Below are 19,598 nucleotides of genomic sequence, written 5' to 3'. Positions count from 1 at the left end.
TGCCCATGAAGGAGCAAGAAACTGGGCAGAAAGTGTCCATAAAGAGAAGTCGGGGATCTGTGGGTCACTTCCCTTCTCCTTTCTGCCAGGGTTAACTGTGTGTCTAAACTTGTCTGGATACGGTGGCTGGAACTACTCCCGAGGTGGCTAGTGTTCTCCTGACTGTGGGAGCTTCCTCTGGGCTGTGTCTCTCTGTGACGGCTGATTTGGGGTGTTCTGGGGAGAATTGGAATTGGGAACAGAAAGAGTTGGGGAAAAGGAGTGAGATCCAGGTGATAAAAGGAAAAGAAAAAAGCCAGATTGTTAAGGGAATGAAGGAAGTGACAGGCTGGACTGGACGCTGCAGCCCGCCCCCAGACCAGAGGCTGGGACTCCGGAGGCCTCTGGCTCACCATGTGCCTCCTCACCTCCTTCCCTTCTGCTTTTTATCCTGAACATATCTGATCTCAGGATCTTTGTTACTTTGCTTGTCCACCCCCTCCTGTGTTCAAGTGCCGTCCTGATGGCTGCTCTTTTGCCGCTGCTGCTGCTGTCCCTGGTGGACTCTGTGGGTTTTCTTTCACCATTTCCTCACCCCTTGCCAAGTGGCTGGCCAGGTGTGGGGCTCGGAGGTCAAAGCAAAGCCTTAGGACAAACTGCAGAGCCAGAGATGCCTGAGGAATGATCTGTCCTTGATGCACAGCCCAGGTTTCAGGATTTGTAGAGAGTTTCAACACGTCATACAATATTCATGTGGCAGGAGCCTTGGGCAAAGTCCTGGGGAGGAGGTCCCACAAATCGTCTGGAGCTTGGAAATGGTGCCTTTGGAGGGAGGTTTGCAAGGAGGTTCTGGATCATTTCTTCCAACCTCCCCTCTCTGTCCCGACAGATTGCAGGACTGAAGGCCCCTCTGGGTGTGAGACACATTCAGAAACTCCCAGCCAAGCTCGCTCAGCAGGAGCCACCTCCTTCTGCCGACTTTAGCCAGTGTTTGTTGGAGGGAAATGCACTGCAACGTGAGCAGACCCTGTTCTGAAGGAGAAAAGACACTCAGATGGGAGGGGGAATCTTAACGTTTACCCAAGGTCTGGTGTGAGTGATCACTACAGAGAATTAAACCTGGGCAGTGTTTTCCCAAAGCCTTGGCCCCCACCTCCTCCTTGCTAGGTGTCCAGGCTTCTCTACAGTCCTCCTTGATTTGGCCCTGTCTGGATGCTCTTTGCCCTCTTCTCTATGTTGTCTACCCCCATTGGAACATAAGCTCCTTGAGGACAGGTACTGACTAGCTTGATTTTTCTTGCCTGACACATAGTAGGTGCTTAATTGATGCTCTATCCAGCTCTCTCTCATCTATATCAGTCTTTCATCTATTCATCCATCATCTCATATCTCTTTTGTCTTTCATCTATTAATCTATTCTTCTGTCTTCTTTCTTTCTCTATCATCTATCTCAAATCTCTTTACATAATCTATGTCTTTCTATTTATGTTTTTAATATCTCTCTCGGTCTTGGTCTCTTCCTCATTTTATATGGACTCAGTCCTTCTGAATTTACATTGTATTTTTCCTGAAAACGTCTTTCCTGGTCTTTATTTTTATTCCAAAAATAATTTGTCGTCCTTATCATCCCTTTCTCTAAGCAAAGGCTGTTCGGTGATGATATGGAAGCCAACACTGGGTTTGGAGTTTCCAAATAGGAATGTGGTTTTAGTCTAAGAGAAGGCTTTGTTCACACAAGCTTGGAACCACCCTTTGCCAACCTGTGAACCTAAGGAGCAGTTAAGGAGAAGGAGAAAGGGGAGGAGGAGGAAGAAGAGGAGGGAAAGGAGGGAGGGACAGAGGGGGAGAGAGAAAAAGACAGAGAAGAAGAAAGAGGAGGGAGGAGGAGGAGAAGAAGAAAAGGTAAAGGAAAAGGAAGAGGAGGAAGAGGAAGAGGAAAAGGAGGAAAAGAGTGAGAAGGGAAGAGAAGAAAGAGAAGAGGAAGAAAGGGGAAGAGAAGAAGAAGGAGGAGGAGGGAGGAGAAAGAGGAGGAAGAAGGAAGAGAAGAAAGAGAAGAAAGGGAGGAGGAAAAGGGGGAGAAAAGAGGAGGGGGAAAAGGGGTAAGAGAAGGAGAAGAAGGAATTGGGAGAAAAAGGAGGAAGAGAAGGAAGAAAAAAAGGAAAAGGAGAAGTGGGAGGAGAAGGGGAGGTGGAGGAAGAGAAAGGGAGGACTGAGGGAGAGAGAAAAAGACAGAGAAAGAGAGAAGGAGGAAGAGAGAAAGAGAAGGATGAGGAGGAGAGAACAAGGAGTGAGCAGGAGAAGACAAAGAAGAGGAGGAGAAGGAGGAACAGGAGGAGGAGAGAAAGAAGAGGAGGAAGAAGAGGATTGGAATAGAGGAAGAAAGAGAGAAGAAAAGATGAAGACTACAAAGAAGGAGATGAAGAAAGGAAGAAGAAAATGAATACAAAGGAGGGAAGGAAGGAGGAGGAGAAGAAAAAGGTGGAGAAGGGGATTAGAGAGAAGAGAAGGGAAAGGAAGAAAAAGGGGACCGAGAAAGACACACACAGAAGGAGAAGGAGGAGAGAAAAAGAAGGAGGAGGAAGAAGAGGAGGAAAGGAAGAAAGGAGGGGAGGAGGAGGAGGAGGGAGAGGAGGGAGGGCTGCTCTGAGGGGGGGGGGGTCAAACCAGGGAAGGGGATCCCCTCAGCTCTGAGCTGCCCCCTGTGACACTTGACCCTTGCTGGGTGTGGGCTGCCTGTCTCAGGCACACCTCCGGGAGCCGCAGCCTGCCCCTCTCTGCATCTGCCCGGCTCTGCCGCCCCCTTTGCTCCTGGGCACTGGAGTTCTCATCCTCCATTCCCAGCGCGCCCCGAGCTAGTTGGACTTCTTGGCTGGTGGGATTCCCTCCTCCCCCTCCCCTCCTAACCTTCCTCCTCTCCCCTCTTCCCTCCCTCCCTTCCCCCCGCGCGAGCTGTCCCAGGCCTAGATTCTGCAGCTGGCTCCCGGGTCAGAGAGCGTCTCTCCCGGCGCCCCGGGACACCTGCGCGTGTCTGGGGGTCCCTCCGGACGGCCCACTGGGCCCGGGTGCGTGGGGAGTGAACGGGGAGGGGGCGGCCGTTGCAAGCCCGACTTCCCGTGTCCGGCCTCGGGGCCCCCACCCGCCATTCTGCCCTCGTGCTCACTCCGGCCCAGGGTGGGGACCTCACCCCCACTCCTGCTTCCTCCCCTCCGCGCAGGGCCTTCCCTTGGCGGTCCCTAATGCCTTGCCCCTACTTCCTCCCCCATTGCCGGGGACGTCTGGGATTTCTTCTTCGGGTTGTCTTGGGGAGGGTTTTTCAGCCGCCAAAAAGAACCTTTTTGGAGGCTTGACTACCTGGACTCCCCCACAATGCTGAAGGGACTGACCAGTTACCTCTATTTAAGAAAATGTCCAGATCCTAAGCGGCTCAGAGCACAAAAAAGCCATTTCTTAAGTGACTTAAGTCAGTAAGAGAGTCCTGGACGGGGAGGCTCAGAATGACCAGGTTTTAGTCTTGGCTCTGGCACCAATTTATTGGGAGACTTTCGAGCAATTCACTTTCTTTGTCTGAGTCTCAGTTTCTTCATCTGTAAAATGGTAGAGCTGCTAGATGCGAAATGGCTAGGGGGTCCAGGAAACATTTTAATATCTCTGCAATGACTGGATGCTTCCTTCTTCCCCTTCAAACCCCTTATCACCCTGAAGCAGGGAACATGAAAGCCTTAAGCAAGCCACAAGAGTCATCCCCCCTCCCCCCATACCCCCTCTGAGTTCATCTGGAGCTGGTATCTGTCCTGTGGCTTTTTGTGAATTGCTTCTAGGGCAAGCATCTTGGCTCCCTGTTGGGGGCTCTCCGCTGATGTTCTCATTTCTGCTTCCATCTCTCTTCATGATCAGTGTCTGAACCCTGGCCACCAGTGCCCCTTCCCTTCTCGGGGAGCCCTGTGGGACGGGGTCCCCCTCTGACGTTCCTTTCGGTTACAGGTGGGAGGCTCTTTGGCACCGGGAAGTGCTCAGGCCTATCTGGGACCCGCCAGTTACCCATGATCCAGAAGATGGTGGAGTCCATGTCCCAGCTCCAGGAAGAAAAGGGCCAACTGCAGGAGCAGTTAATGGCGTTGCAGAAAAAGCTGGCCCTTCGGGAGAGCGACCAGCAAGCTGTATCCACGCAGCTGCAAACTCAGGTACTGACTCTTGCCATCAAAGGATGCTGGAGGAGAGATTAAATGTAGGGCTAAGGAATTTAGGTCCTATTGGAGGTACCCAACATGCTTCACTCCAGAGCAAATGTTGGGTTCAAACTGGCTAGTTATAGTGTGACTCTGGACAAGTCATTTCTAGCCCCTTTTCTCATTCGTCTTCTCTGTAAAGTAAGGGATTTGGGCAAACTGATTTCTAAGCTTTTTCCCAGCTAGAAGTTTCATGAAATCTCTGGAGTATCAGAAATCTCTATATTGTTATACTATGTTATTCCAAGACCAGTTTTTTTAAAAAAAACCTTCTTGTTTTAGGGTCTCACAAAAAGTTGGCTTCATTTGGGTTTGGTTGCAGGAGTTAGGAGGTCAAGTGGTTGCAGCAATTATTGAGGTTCTTGGGACTGCTCTCCTAATTCCCCCCTTCATGTCCTGAGCAGCATGCTTCCCACAAGGGGTTAAAGCTTGGCTTTCTGGAAGGTCTTGTAGCTGAGATTATCAAACTCATAAGACTCTTGAAGTGTAAGAATGCCAGCTAGAGAGAAGTGACCCAGGACCTTTGGAGTGATGAATTGCTGCTTTGGTGGATAAGGTTCAGTTTTTGACTGAAAGAGGCATATTTGTTTAACTTTAAAAGTTTGGAGATTTCTTCCCTCCTTCCTGCCCTTCTTTCATTCCTTTCTTCTCTCCTTTCCTCCTTTCTTTCTTTTTTCCTTTTTCCCTCCCTTCCCTCCTTCTTTCCTTCCCTCCTTTTTTCTTCCCTCCCTCCCTCCCTCCTTCCTTCCTTCCTTTCCTGTTCCTTCTTTCTTTCCTTCCCTTCCTCCTTCCTTTCTTCTCCCCTTCCCTTCTTCTTTCCTTCCTTCCTTCCTTCCTTTCTTATTTTTTCCCCCCTCCCTTCCTTCAAAACAAAAAAAGAAAGCTGATAAAAAGAAAAATACTCATACTTCCTACAAATCAGGAGTAAAGGACTTTTTTGGACCATAATTTTTTCTTCCAGTGCTTTCTCAGGAACACTCTAGGTCATAGGATTAAGATCTGGAAGGGCCTTTGGGGTCACTTAGATTAATCCTGGAGAGAAGGAACATGTCAGTTCCTACTCAGTTACCAGTATGAGGTACCAATGAGGTACCAATCCAGGCTTCTAACCCTGGTGTCCTAATTTCAGAGCCAGTAACTATTCCTTCCATAACTTCTTCCTGTCTTTCAATTTCAAGTTAATCTCCAAAGGGAGAATCACCAAAATCTGTGCACCTTTTATTGCCTGGAACCCTTTCTTTTGTCCTGTCATAAAACCTGTCCTTTCCTAGCTTTTACTGGTACATTCTGTCTATTTATAATGCCCTGCATCTGTCTTCAGCGAATTAATTCATTCTGGTCTCGTCTGACCATTTCTCCCATTTACCAAAATGGAACAGTGGAGCTTGTGTTTGGAGGTGCTGGTCGCCTCCCTGGCCTGGTGTCTTCTGCACACTGAATTAGCTAATGAGCACATTCTGTTTCACCATCTAGGTCATTCCCTGAAGAAAATACCCAGCAGCTCTGGGCTCAAGGTCAGATCCTGTTCCCAGATCTCTTTGTAGGGCTTCTGACCTTCCACCCACTTGATAATCGTGGGTATTTTCCTACTTTACAGAAGGGCATGGTATGGGGTAAAACCTTATCTCACACTCAAACTCTGCCAGCCAGCGTTAGACAAAGACAGTTCTTTTATCACAGAAAGAGATTAGGTCAGTCCCACTGGCCCCACTCTCTGTGAGGCCATCCTGGTGGTGGCCTTGGATTTGGGGCCAGTATATTGATTTTAAGATCAGGGAGCTTTGTAATTTCTTGGGTAACTTCCTTTTTCCTCCTCCTTAACATAAGGCGGTCACTTGTCTAATGGTCCAAACTCTTTAATCATTGTTTCTGATTTAATAAACAGCTTTCTTTCAGTGTCCCAAACCAGTTCCAAGGATGCAGGTCAGATATTGATTTGAGGTTTAACTAGCATTTGGCCACACCTTCTTCGGCTTGTATTTCACCTTACCTAGTATGTCTCCTATCTTAGTTCCTAAGGAAATCACAGCTTTGTATATTTAAAGAAAAAAAAAAAATCCCAACCACAATCAAAATTGAAGATGAGATTTTTTCTAATGACATTTGATTTTCTAATGACTTCAATTTCCTCTCTTTAGTCTGCCAAAAATTCAAACAACCAACATTTATAAAGCAGGTACTATGTGCTGGGCATTATTCTAAACGCTTGGGATATAAAGGAGCTTACAATGAATGGGACACAATAGGAGCTTAATAAATGCTTCTTGACTGATTGATTCTAAGCATCACAGTTAATTCAATATTTAGTGAATGCCTGCTATGTGTTGATGCACTGTCCAAGCAAGCTCAGATAGTTTCAACTCCATCTCCATTGTTTTCCTTTAAGAACTTGCACAAAATTTCATCCGTTTTTCTTTTCTTTCTTTTTCTTCTTTCTTTCTTCTTCTTTTTTTTTTTTTTTTTTTTTTTTTTGTTTATCATAGTAACTTTTTATTGACAGAATCCATGCCAGGGTAATTTTTTTTTTTTACAACATTATCCCTTGCACTCACTTCTGTTCCGATTTTTCCCCTCTCTCCCTCCACCCCCTCCCCTAGATGGCAAGCAGTCCTATATATGTTGAATATGTCCTAGTGTATCCTAGATACAATGTATGTGTGCAGATCCAAACAGTTTTCTTGTTGTACAGGAAGAATTGGATTCAGAAGGTAGAAATAACCCGGGAAGAAAAATAAAAATGGAACCAGTTTACATTCATTTCCCAGTGTTTTTTCTTTGGGTGTAGCTGTTTCTGTCCATCATTGATCAGTTGAAACTGAAGTAGGTCTCTTTGTCAAAGAAATCCACTTCCATCAGATTACATCTTCATACAGTATCGTTGTTGATGTATATAATGATCTCTTGGTTCTGCTCATTTCACTTAGCATCAGTTCGTGTAATTCTCTCCAAGCTTCTCTGTATTCATCTTGCTGGTCGTTTCTTACAGAACAATAATATTCCATAACATTCATATACCACAATTTACCCAACCATTCTCCAATTGATGGGCATCCACTCAGTTTCCAGCTTCTAGCCACTACAAACAGGGCTGCCACAAACATTTTGGCAGATACAGGTCCCTTTCCCTTCTTTAGTATCTCCTTGGGGTATAAGCCCAGTAGAAACACTGCTGGATCAAAGGGTATGCACAGTTTGATAACTTTTTGGGCATAATTCCAGATTGCTCTCCAGAATGGCTGGATTCGTTCACAGCTCCACCAACAATGCATCAATGTCCCAGTTTTCCCGCATCCCCTCCAACAATCATCATTATTTTTTCCTGTCATCTTAGCCAATCTGACAGGTGTGTAGTGGTATCTCAGAGTTGTCTTAATTTGCATTTCTCTGATTAATAATGATTTGGAACACTCTTTCATATGAGTGATAATGCTTTCAATTTCATCATCTGAAAATTGTCTGTTCATATCCTTTGACCATTTATCAACTGGAGAATGGCTTGGTTTCTTATAAATTAGAGTCAATTCTCTATATATTTTGGAAATGAGGCCTTTATCAGAACCTCTAACTGTGAAGATGTTTTCCCAGTTTGTTGCTTCCCTTCTAATCTTGTTTACATTAGTTTTGTTTGTACAGAAGCTTTTTAATTTGATGTAATCAAAATGTTCTATTTTGTGATCAATAATGGTCTCTAGTTCGTCTTTAGTCACAAATTTCTTCCTCTTCCACAAGTCTGAGAGATAAACTATCCTATGTTCCTCCAATTTGTTTATAATCTCGTTCTTTATGTCTAAATCACGGACCCATTTTGATCTTATCTTGGTATACAGTGTTAAGTGTGGGTCCATGCCTAATTTTTGCCATACTAATTTCCAGTTATCCCAACAGTTTTTGTCAAATAATGAGTTCTTTTTTTTTTTTTGGGGGGGTTGTTACACAATGTTATTTATTTATTTATTTTTATTTAATAGCCTTTTATTTACAGGCTATATACATGGGTAACTTTACAGCATTAACAATTGCCAAACCTCTTGTTCCAATTTTTCACCTCTTACCCCCCCCCCCTCCCTAGATGGCAGGATGACCAGTAGATGTTAAATATATATATATATATATATTTTTTTAATTTAATAGCCTTTTATTTACAGGATATATACATGGGTAACTTTATAGCATTAACAATTGCCAAACCTCTTGTTCCAATTTTTCACCTCTTACCTCCCCCCCCCCCCCCTAGATGGCAGGATGACCATTAGATGTTAAATATATTAAAATATAAATTAGATACACAATAAGTATACCTGACCAAAACGTTATTTTGCTGTAGAAAAAGAATCAGACTCTGAAATATTGTACAATTAGCTTGTGAAGGAAATCAAAAATGCAGGTGTGCATAAATATAGGGATTAGGAATTCAATGTAATGGTTTTAGTCATCTCCAGAGTTCTTTTTCTGGGCATAGCTAGTTCAGTTCATTACTGCTCCATTAGAAATGATTTGGTTGATCTCGTTGCTGAGGATGGCCTGATCCATCAGAACTGGTCATCATATAGTATTGTTGTTGAAGTATATAATGATCTCCTGGTCCTGCTCATTTCACTCAGCATCAGTTCATGTAAGTCTCTCCAGGCCTTTCTGAAATCATCCTGTTGGTCATTTCTTACAGAACAGTAATATTCCATAATTTTCATATACCACAATTTATTCAACCATTCTCCAACTGATGGACATCCATTCAGTTTCCAGTTTTAGCCACTACAAAAAGGGCTGCCACAAACATTCGTGCACATACAGGTCCCTTTCCCTTCTTTATAATCTCTTTGGGATATAATCCCAGTAGTAACACTGCTGGATCAAAGGGTATGCACTGTTTGATAACTTTTTGAGCATAGTTCCAAACTACTCTCCAAAATGGTTGGATTCGTTCACAACTCCACCAACAATGCATCAATGTCCCAGTTTTCCCACATCCCCTCCAACAATCATCATTATTTTTCCTGTCATCTTAGCCAATCTGACAGGTGTGTAGTGTATCTTAGAGTTGTCTTAATTTGCATTTCTCTGATTAATAATGACTTGGAGCATCTTTTCATATGACTAGAAATAGTTTCAATTTCTTCATCTGAGAATTGTCTGTTCATATCCTTTGACCATTTTTCAATTGGAGAATGGCTTGATTTTTTATAAATTAGAGTTAATTCTCTATATATTTTGGAAATGAGGCCTTTATCAGAACCTTTGACTGTAAAAATATTTTCCCAGTTTATTGCTTCCCTTCTAATCTTGTCTGCATTAGTTTTGTTTGTACAAAAACTTTTCAGTTTGGTATAATCGAAATTTTCTATTTTGTGATCAGTAATGATCTCTAGTTCTGCTTTGGTCATAAAGACCTTCCCCTTCCACAGGTCTGAGAGGTAAACTATCCTATGTTCCTCTAATTTATTAATAATTTCATTCTTTATGCCTAGGTCAAATAATGAGTTCTTATCCCAAAAGTGAGGATCTTTGGGTTTGTCAAACACTAAATTGCTATAGTTGACTATTCTGTCTTGTGTACCTAACCTGTTCCACTGATCAACTAATCTATTTCTTAGCCAATACCAAATAAATGGTTTTGGTGACTGCTGCTTTATAATATAGTTTTAGATCAGGTACAGCTAGGCCACCTTCATTTGATTTTTTTTTTTCATTAATTCTTTTGAGATTCTTGACCTTTTATTATTCCATATGAATTTTGTTGTTATTTTTTCTAGATCATTAAAATATTTTCTTGGAAGTCTGATTGGTATAGCACTAAATAAATAGATTAGTTTAGGGAGTATTGTCATCTTCATTATATTCGCTCGACCTATCCAGGAGCACTTGATATTTTTCCAATTGTTTAAGTCTGACTTTATTTGTGTGGAAAGTTTTTTGTAATTTAGCTCATATAATTCCTGACTTTCCTTTGGTAGATAGACTCCCAAATATTTTATGCTGTTGACAGTTATTCTGAATGGAATTTCTCTTTGTATCTCTTGCTGTTGGATTTTGTTGGTGATCTTTCTTCTTTCTTTCTTTCTTTCTTTCTCTCTTTCTTTCTTTCTTTCTTTCTTTCTTTCTTTCTTTCTTTCTTTCTTTCTTTCTTTCTTTTTCTTTCTTTCTTCCTTCCTTCTCTTTCTTCTGTCTTTTTTCTCTCTCTTTTCTCTTTCTCTCTCTTTTTCTATTTTTTATTAAAGCTTTTTATTTACAAAACATATGCATGAGTAATTTTTCAACATTGACCCTTGCAAAAGCTTGTGTTTCAAATTTTCCCCTTCTTCCCCTAAATGACAGGTAATCCAATACATGTTAAATATATTGTTAAATAAATATGTATATATATATATATATATATATATATATATATATATATATACATACAGTTATCTTGATCCAATTTTTCTTGTGCAGCAAGAAGGGGGAAAAAACTGAAAAAGAAAACAAAATGCAAGCAAACAACAACAGAAAGAGTGAAAATGCTATGTCGTGGTCCACACTCAGTTTTCACAGTCCTCTCTCTGCATCCCTTAGTTTTTCTAGCACATAGCCAAGGAGAGCTTTTAATTGTCACAGAAATTAGGGGGTTAGGCAGCTTTGTGAACTTATCCCAAGAAGCCCAAGCCTGTTGTCTTTTTGGCTTTTAGGAGATCTAGAATAAATTCCAGCTTCAAAGTCGCTTCTTTCCCTTTAATCTATTCAAGCCAACAATTAGTAAGCATCTGCTGTATGCATGGCATTATTCTGGTATCATTTGCTTGCTTATTTTCCCTTTGATTGGATTGTAAATTCATGGTAGGAGAGCTTATTAGAACTGCAAGGGACCTGGAACTAGGGGTGCAATGAGTTAGAGAAATGGGGGTTTGTTGTCAAGAAGATTCGAGTTCAAATTTCGTCTCACACTCTGACTAGTCCTGTTGAAGTCCTTTTTCTCATCTGTAAAATGAAGAGAGAGACTTTTCACAGGACTGTTGTGAGGATCTCAAGTGAGAAGATATAATGTGCTTTGCAAACCATGAAAATGATATGAGCGCTGCTTATTATCAGCGTCATGGAATCCAGTCCTCCTCATTTACAGAGGAGCAGATGTGGCTCCTAGATATAAAGTGATTTGTCCATGACCCCACAGCTAATAAGGGACATAGCCAGCATCTGAAGCCAGGCTTTCTCTCTCCTTAGCTAGCGTTCTTTCCTCCATCCTGGGTCTTATCTCCTTTGGATACTCTTAGACACTAAACAGGGACTTATGGAATAAACAGAATTAAAAGGTACCGTACTTGGAACTGGGGATACCATTCCCTTCTGTATATTGTTTATCATCTGGGGTGAGTCCTGCCTTCAATTCTATCCATAATTCAAGTTAGAAGGTATTGAAAGAGTGACTGGGGAGACTGAGGAAGAAAGGGTCATTTCTTCCTGGAACAAGACAAGATCAGAGAAGGGCCTGGAGATATCTTTGCCCTTCCCGAGTTTTAAGTCTGATGGAATCCTACCCATTGGGCCCTGCTGCCTTTCCCTTTTCTTGGAATCCTCCTGATTTCTAGATTTTGGAGCCACACGTGCACATACTTAGTCTATCTTCCCTACCTCTCAATTGCAGAGATTTCTGAGATCTTGGAATTTATAATCTATATTCCAAGGTTTGGGGCCCTATAGAAGGCAGAACTTCCTAACAATTTGAGCCATCTAGTAAAGGAAGGAATTGTTTCTGAAGTAGTGACCCCCTCATTACTGGGAGTATTCAGGTAGAGGCCATGCAAAAGATAGTTTTCAGCATTCACCCTTGCAAAACCTTGTTTCATATTTTTCTCCCTCCCTTCTCCCCAGCCCCCTCCCCTAGACAGCAAGCAATCCAATATAAGTTAAACATGTTCACTTCTTCTAAACATATTTCCACATTTATCATGCTGCATGAAAAAAATCAGATCAAAAAGGAAAAAAAAAAAGAGAAAGAAAAACAAAAGCAAACAAACAACAACCCCAAAATGATGAAAATACTATGTTGTGATCAATTCCCATAGTCCTCTTTCTGAAATGCAAATACTTTCAAAATAGGGATCTGTGGAGGGGAGCTCCGAGTGTTGCTATCTTTGAACCTGGTCTCAAGTTTGCTTAGTTTAAAACTTTGAGTAGAATTGTGAGTCTTGATCCAGCTTCATACAGAGGAGGGTTCTTGGATAGGGATCTGTTTATTTGTTCATTTGCTTTTAGTAACATTTTAATAACTATTTTTCACTATAGTTGGTTTTCTTTTCAGTCTGTGTGTTTTGTTTTATGGAGTTTAAACCCTTGTTTGGAGAAAGGTCTCAGCTTTCTGTCAAAATGGGGGGGGCCACAAATAGAGATAAACAATTCTCTGTGGTCAGCAGTTCATTAGCATATAGGCCAAGGAAAGAAGATAATTAACATGTTTAAAAAGTGATAAGTAGAATGGCCACACCTTAGGGCTGGGAAAACACATACCTGAGCAGGGCAGATGACTTTTTCTTAACCTTTTTTTTTTTTTTTTTTAAATAACTTAATGTGATTGCAGAGGATGATGACTTGGGAATCTGATCAGGGACAGGCTCAGACTTCCCATTTTCCCAGGAGATGGGTAGGGCAGTGAGGTGAGGAGGTCTCCTCTCCAGGCTAATTGATGACTCAGTTTCTCTGACTATTTTGGAGCCTGGGAAAGAGGAGCACAAGGTGTTAAGAGATGTCCAGAATGTATTTCAACCACAAGCAGATCTTAAAGATGAAAAACACTTTCCTGACTGGAAGGCAGAAACAGGTGACAATGCTCCCCCCAACCTCAAATTCCCCCCTTTACTCCAATCCCAGGCTTCAGGCTGAGCCCCGCTTTAGAGTAGTTAGTGGGTGCTTGAGTTCTTGATGGGACAAGGTCAGTCTGGGGTCATACCTGGATTTGGGGTCACCCCTATGATCTGGCCCTGTTTAGAAAGCTTGGACTGTGGTGGACAGAGAGCCCTGGTCTGGGAATTCAGCCGATCTGGTTCAACCACATACCAGCTCTGTGACCTTGCATAAGTTAATTGTGAACCCGAGATTCCTGGCTGATAAGTCAAAGGTTCTGGTGGATTACTATTTCACTGAAGGTTATTTCCAGATGTTTTATCCTGTCCTGTCCAGGGGCATTGAATGTTCTTATGTGTCACATCATTCTTGATCTTGTTGACCCTACAGGAGCAGGCTGCCAGCCTTGGAGCCAGCATTTACCTTTCCTTTAGAAAGGTCCCTCTCAGAGCAAAGATGCATCGTTTCATCCTCTCTTCCCCTACATCATCCTTCTCAGAGCCCCGTCTATGCAGCTAACATATTCCTCTCCAATGCACAGCTGTGTCTGTCTCTTGTCCCAAGGTCACAAGGATGTGACATGACACTATCAATAGTGAGATTGTATCAACTTTTAGATAAGGCTCGGAGGAAATGAATCTTTCCTTTTTTCCGTTAAAGCTGTGAAATGCTTGTCTCTGCATTGAGAATTGGGAAAAATCAGCTTCTGGGCTTGTTTTTGGGAGAACTTTGAGTTGGAGCATAATTTTTAAAGAGGCACAGTGGTATGGATCTGGATTCAGATCTAGCCCTGGTGTCACTTTTAGCAAATGTCTTCATCTCTCTTGCCCTCAACTGCTTTATTTCTAAAATGGAAAGGCTCCTCTCAATCAAAGATTTAGGGCAGGAAAGAATCTAAAAAAAACCCATTGAGTCCAACCCTGTCATTTTACAGAAGAGGAAACTGAGGTCCTATAAGTTTAAATATTTTTCCTGATGTCACCAATTATCTGAGGCAGGATTTGGACCCAGATCTTCCTTTCCCAACTCAATAAATTCTCTATTTCTAGAATCAAATAGACTAGACAATCTTCCATTTTGGTATTTACTCCTAAGACCAACCTGCTTCAGGGCGTCATCTTGAGTTGCTAAAGTTGCTTCCAAATTTATATTCTATCAGTACTCTGGTTGTTTTGATGGTCTACACCTTCACCTCAGTCTGACTTTGACCTCCTGCTCCATCCTTCCTGTTGATCAGCCATCTCTACTTGGAGCAGGTTGAATATACCTTCCTACCTTACAATTTGGACAACATCATTTCCTGACTTCTAGCTTACCCTTGCTTCCAGATCAGATTCAAATTACTTACTCTCTCCTTTGGATATCATATGCCTTCAAACTCCATGCTGTTATTTCTCTCCCCTCCTATCTCCTTTTTGCTTTTTTATTTTAATTTAAATTTTTTCAATTGATTTTTTTTCTCAATCCTGCCTTCCTGCATTCTTGATTTTCACCTTGTTTCCTGCCTCTGTGCTCTGTTTTCCTTCATCTCCAAACCACAGGAGCAAATTCTACTCTTCTTGAGTATCCTCTCCAAGAAGCTGACCACTGAGGAAGGGAGCGTGCACTTCTGCTCATGAAATGAGACATTCACTTTTTTTTTTTTTTTAAAGCCCGTCCCAGGCAGATGTGCTTACCTTAAACATCTTGTGCATTTTGCACCTGCATTATGTCATCTGTCAGACTCAGAATGGAGCCCTTGGGGTAGACAACAAACCTCAAACACCACTTTGGTGCATAACTGCTAAATAATTGGGCTCCCATTGCTGTATATGTAGCCCAAGTGGATGAACAGGTATCCCTTCTTCTCCTGCATGAGAGGTATTTTTGAAGATGACTTAATGTTTATGTTTTTGGCAATGGGGCTTTCATTTTTTCAGAGGGGAGGGTTTTTTGCTTTCTTGCCAATGAGAAAATTTCACAAGTATTCCTATTGAGATGCCTGAGGAGAAGAGAAATTGATCTTGGCCAGACTTTCTTGGGAAATCTTGTTTCCAGATTTTATTCAATGACCCAGTGCAGTGTCTCTCCCATTTTGGAGAGAAAAAGCAAGCTAGTAAGCATTTATCAACTGCCTACTATGTGCCAGGCCATGGTAAGTGCTAGGGATACAAAGGAAAGCAAAAAGACGGTCTCTTTCATCACAGAGCTCATAGTCACAGCAAATGACCTTACAAACAGGATATATAGAGAGGGAAATTGAGGGGCTGACTCAGAGGGAAGGCATCAAGGTTGTAGGGGACCAGAAAAGGCTTCTTACAGATGGTGGGAGGACTTTACCCAAGACTGGAAGGAAGACAAGGAAGCCAGAAAGAAGAGTTGAGGAAGGAGAGTTCCAGGCATGAGGTACAACCAATGGAAATGTCTGGAGTTCAGGACATGAAGGATCTTGGAGGAATAGCAAATAGGCTGGTGTCATTGGATTGGAGTAAGAAGACTGGAAAGGTAGGAAGAGGCCAGGTCATGAGGACCTTAACTGCTAAACAGAAGATCTTATGTTGATTAATCAGTAAGCATTTATGAAGCACCTATTATGTGCAGTACTTATGTCCCAGCATTTTAAAAGCACCTATTATGTGTCCGCATTAATTAAGCACCTGTTATGTGCCTACACTGATTAAATACCTATTATGTGCCAGCATTTTTAAAGCACCTGTTATGTGCCTGCACTGATTAAATACCTATTATGTGCCAGCATTTTTAAAGCACCTATTATATGGCAGCACGTATTAAGCACCTATTATGTATAGCACTTAATAAGTACCTATTATGTGTCAGGTTTTATGCCAGATGCTGGGGAGACAAAGACAAAAGTGAAAAAATTCCTAACTTCTAGGAGTTTACCTTTGGTAAGGCAACATATGTGTCTATATGTGTGTATGTACATATTCATAAATATAAGATGATTTTGGGGGAAAAGATATTAGTGGCTTGGGGCATCAAGAAAGACCTTATGCAGAAGGTGGCAATTGAGCTTAGCTTCAAAAAAAATTAGGACTTCAGAGAAGCGGGCAAGAAAGAAATATTTTAGATATGTTGCAGAAGTGAATTGTCAGGTATAAGGGACAGAAAGAAAAACGCTTTGGTTTGACTGTGGTGGGCGTGCAAGGTTGAAGAGGTATCTGGGACCAGGTTGCCAAAGGCTTCAAATGTCCATCAGAGGAGATCCTCAAAGTAACAGGGAGCCAGTGGACCTTATTGAGGAGAAAAATAAAATAACATGGTCAGACTTGAAATTTAGGAAGATGGCTTTGGCAACTGTGGGATGGATGGATGATGGATGGGAGAGGAGGCTTAAGTCTCCTTAAATCATTAAGATCTGCATTTTTAAAAAATATCATACCTACCAGGGAGGATTTTTGATGTTAGAGAAGGGGGTATGAGACCCCAAATTTGGAGTCCCATTAATATAGCTGTGCCAGTTAAGAGATGTGACAGGAGTTCTCTGAAAGTACTCAGACTTTATTTCAGTTTTCCTTTTAGGGATGATAAAATCTATATAAGAATAGGGAGACCTGAGAGCCTTATCCCATCAGTACATAAATTTGAATATATTCAAATCATGTCCTATCTCCCGCCCCTCCCACATAACTACATATTAGAAATATTCCTAATGGAAGACAGTTAATTGTATAAGTCGGACATTGTCTTGAGACCCCAGTACCAGGATCTGGAAGGCCTGCATTTACAGTTAGCAAAATGCCTACAGTTGGGCAAAATGCCCAATTATCTCTTGACAGGAGCAGGCCAGCTGGAAAATCAGTCAAGATGAAGATTGATTGGAAGGCATGGAGAGGCTAATGGGGGTTATTTCTTTTTCAGACTCTCCTGACCCTTCAGAATACAGTCATGGGGCTTCTGCCTTATCCTTGGCTCTGTTCCCATACTCCAGAGTAGACTCATAGACCTGGGGCTCATTGCACTTGGAGAGAGAACTTAATGAAGGAGACATTCAGAAGGAGGAACAGAGGAGATCATGGCTTGGGGAATAACTAGAGAGGTTATTCTGCTTCTAGGAAGAAACGGGTCAGGAGGCAAGCCCCAAGTAGAGAGCATAGGGTCATTTTATAGGGAAAGATGCTGAGGCTGTTCCTCTACTCTCCAAAAAAGTACTGTGGCCTAAAGAGGTCATCCACCCAAGGTTGCACAGGGAGCGTGCCATGAGGATGGAGGACTGGCTTAGCATAACTTTGGTTTCCTGTTGACAGGTGGAAAATCTGAAGGAGAAACTCATTGGCCAAGTCCAGGAAGTGAATAGACTCCGCTCAGAGCTGGTGAGTCGCCTTTGACATATACACAGGGAAGGTGATGTGATGAAACCTGAAGTATTTCCCACAATGCTCACTGTGTGTACAGCTCCACCTCCATCTCCATTGCCATCTCTGGTCCTTAAGCATGTCTTATGTTGGCTATCCTCTCATTACATCTATATCTATCCATCCACTCATCCATCCATCTGTCTTTGTCTATCTCTTTCTCTTGTCTCGTTTTGTCTATTGCTCTATCCATGCATCCATCTATTTCTCTATCTTTCTGTCTCTGTCTCTAGTCATAAATTCATGTACATGTATATAGAGATATAGAAACACAAGTTTTATTATTCAATATAGTAATTAGCATTTGTATAACACTTTAAGGTTTGCAAAGCTTGTTTTTTTATGTTGCCATACTTGATCCTCATGACAACCATGTAAAGGAGTATGTGTACTATTGTTAGCTCCATTTTACAGGTGAGGAAACTGAGATTGAAAGAGTTTCAATGTCTTGCTTAGAGTGATATAGCTAATGCATGTTTAAGGTCCACCATGGTGGTACTTATGACTAGAGAGGCTGAGGTTGGTGGATTGTAGTGGCTGGTGAGTTCTCAGGTGTCCATGCCAAGTCTGACACTGGTGGGTTTCTGGGAAGAGGACACCTGGCCACCAAACTTGCCCAGATTTCAAAACGGAGCAGGTCAAAGCTTCCGTGATGATCACAGCTGCACTTTCTAGCCTAGGCAGGAGGAGGAGATCCAGTCTCCAAAACAACAGTGATGTTTCTAAGGTATTTTGAACTGCAATCTTCCAGACTCAGCTCTATTCTCTGCAACCCAAAGTGCTCCAAAGCTTGTATATGTGTGTTTATACACATGTATATATTTGTTCTCTTATGTGATTTATTATGTGATATGTGATAAACCTAGTATTTATAAATGTTAAATACTTTGAAAAACAGGGGTAAGTGACTTGTTCAGAGTCACACAGTTGGGAATTATCTGACATTATATTTGAACTCAGATCATCCTTACTTCAGGCTCAGCACTCTGCTCACCGTACTATCACTTAGCAGTTTTTTTATTCATCCATCCATCCTTCTATGCATTTCTCTATCTACCTGCCTGTTCATCTATCTGTTTAGCCATCCATTCATCCATCTATCTGTTTGGCCTTCTATCCATCTATCTACCTACCTGTCTATTCATCTTTCTACCTGTTTATCTATCCATCGTTTACCTGTCTATCAACCTAATATCTGCCTATCCATCTATCTACCTGCCTATCTATCCATCTGTCTAATATCGATCTGTCTGTCTATCCATTCATTCATCTGTCCATCCATCCATCTGTCTGCCTGTCATCCATCCATCTCATATAGGGATATATACATATACATAGCCCCCCACACATACATGCATACCCCAGAATACCCCCCGTGCATTTCACCCGGAGGACGCCGGGTTTGCGCACCCTTAGAGACCTGTCCCTGCTACCGAAAAAGGGCTGTTGACCCCGTGTCCAAATTCCAATGCTGTGGAGAAGGAACGGGCCCAGACGCTCCCGGCTCGCCCCGCTACTGGACAGCACAGCCGCTATTCGGGGAGAACCGTGTTGGGCGCCTTCACCCTCGGGGAAAGAAGCCGCGGGGACCCCGGCCCGGGTGGGGCGGAAGGGCCGTCGGGGTCCCTCTCTCCCCCCGCGGCCCTGCCCATGCCGGCCTTTCTCCTTCCAGGGGGGCACAGACTTGGAGAAGCACCGGGACCTGCTGATGGTGGAGAATGAGCGGCTGCGGCAGGACATGAAGCGATGCGAGGCGGAGCTGCAGGAGCTGCGGGCGCGGCCGCCCCCGTGCTCCGAGTGTGAGCACAGCAAGGTGTGCGGGGCCGGGCCGGGCCGGGGCCGGGCCGCAGGCGGCGGGCGGCCCGGCCTGACCCCCCCCCCCCCTCTCCCCCCAGGAGAGCGCCCAGCTGCGGGAGAAGCTGGCCCAGCTGCAGCTGGAGACGGAGGAGAACAAGAGCCGGCTGGCCGAGCTGGACCTGGAGGTGCACCAGAAGACCGACCGGCTGGCCGAGGTCGAGCTGCGCCTCAAGGACTCGCTGGCCGAGAAGGCCGAGGAAGAGGAGCGGCTGAGCCGGCGCCTGCGGGACAGCCAGGAGACCATCGCCACCCTCAAGGCGCAGCCTCAGCCCATCAAGGTGAGGCCCACGAGCCCCTCCCCCGCGGAGGCAGGCGGCAGGCTGGAGGCGGGGCCGGCCGCGGGAACTCCCGGGGGAGCGGACTCTACCGG

General features: G+C 43.4%; 1 protein-coding gene across 10 annotated transcripts in view; it reads left to right on the top strand.

Moving 5' to 3' along the window:
* KIFC3 (kinesin family member C3) overlaps window positions 1–19,598 on the top strand; it is a 60,362-nt gene that overhangs the window by 18,907 nt on the left and 21,857 nt on the right. For 5 of the 10 annotated variants that reach the window (XM_031949911.1, XM_031949912.1, XM_031949913.1 and 2 more), the window contains 4 exons: window positions 3,961–4,160; window positions 17,264–17,329; window positions 19,044–19,184; window positions 19,267–19,506. In XM_031949911.1, the coding sequence (XP_031805771.1) occupies window positions 3,961–4,160; window positions 17,264–17,329; window positions 19,044–19,184; window positions 19,267–19,506 (647 nt within the window). Of the gene's footprint in view, window positions 1–1,045; window positions 1,065–3,960; window positions 4,161–15,169; window positions 15,501–15,833; window positions 15,905–17,263; window positions 17,330–19,043; window positions 19,185–19,266; window positions 19,507–19,598 lie in introns of those variants that run through there. The other 5 variants (XM_031949916.1, XM_031949920.1, XM_031949918.1 and 2 more) reach the window with 5 other exon arrangements.

Source organism: Sarcophilus harrisii, chromosome 2 (genome assembly GCF_902635505.1).
Source record: "Sarcophilus harrisii chromosome 2, mSarHar1.11, whole genome shotgun sequence".
Lineage (NCBI taxonomy): Eukaryota > Metazoa > Chordata > Mammalia > Dasyuromorphia > Dasyuridae > Sarcophilus > Sarcophilus harrisii.
This window is presented reverse-complemented; position numbering and strand designations above follow the sequence as displayed.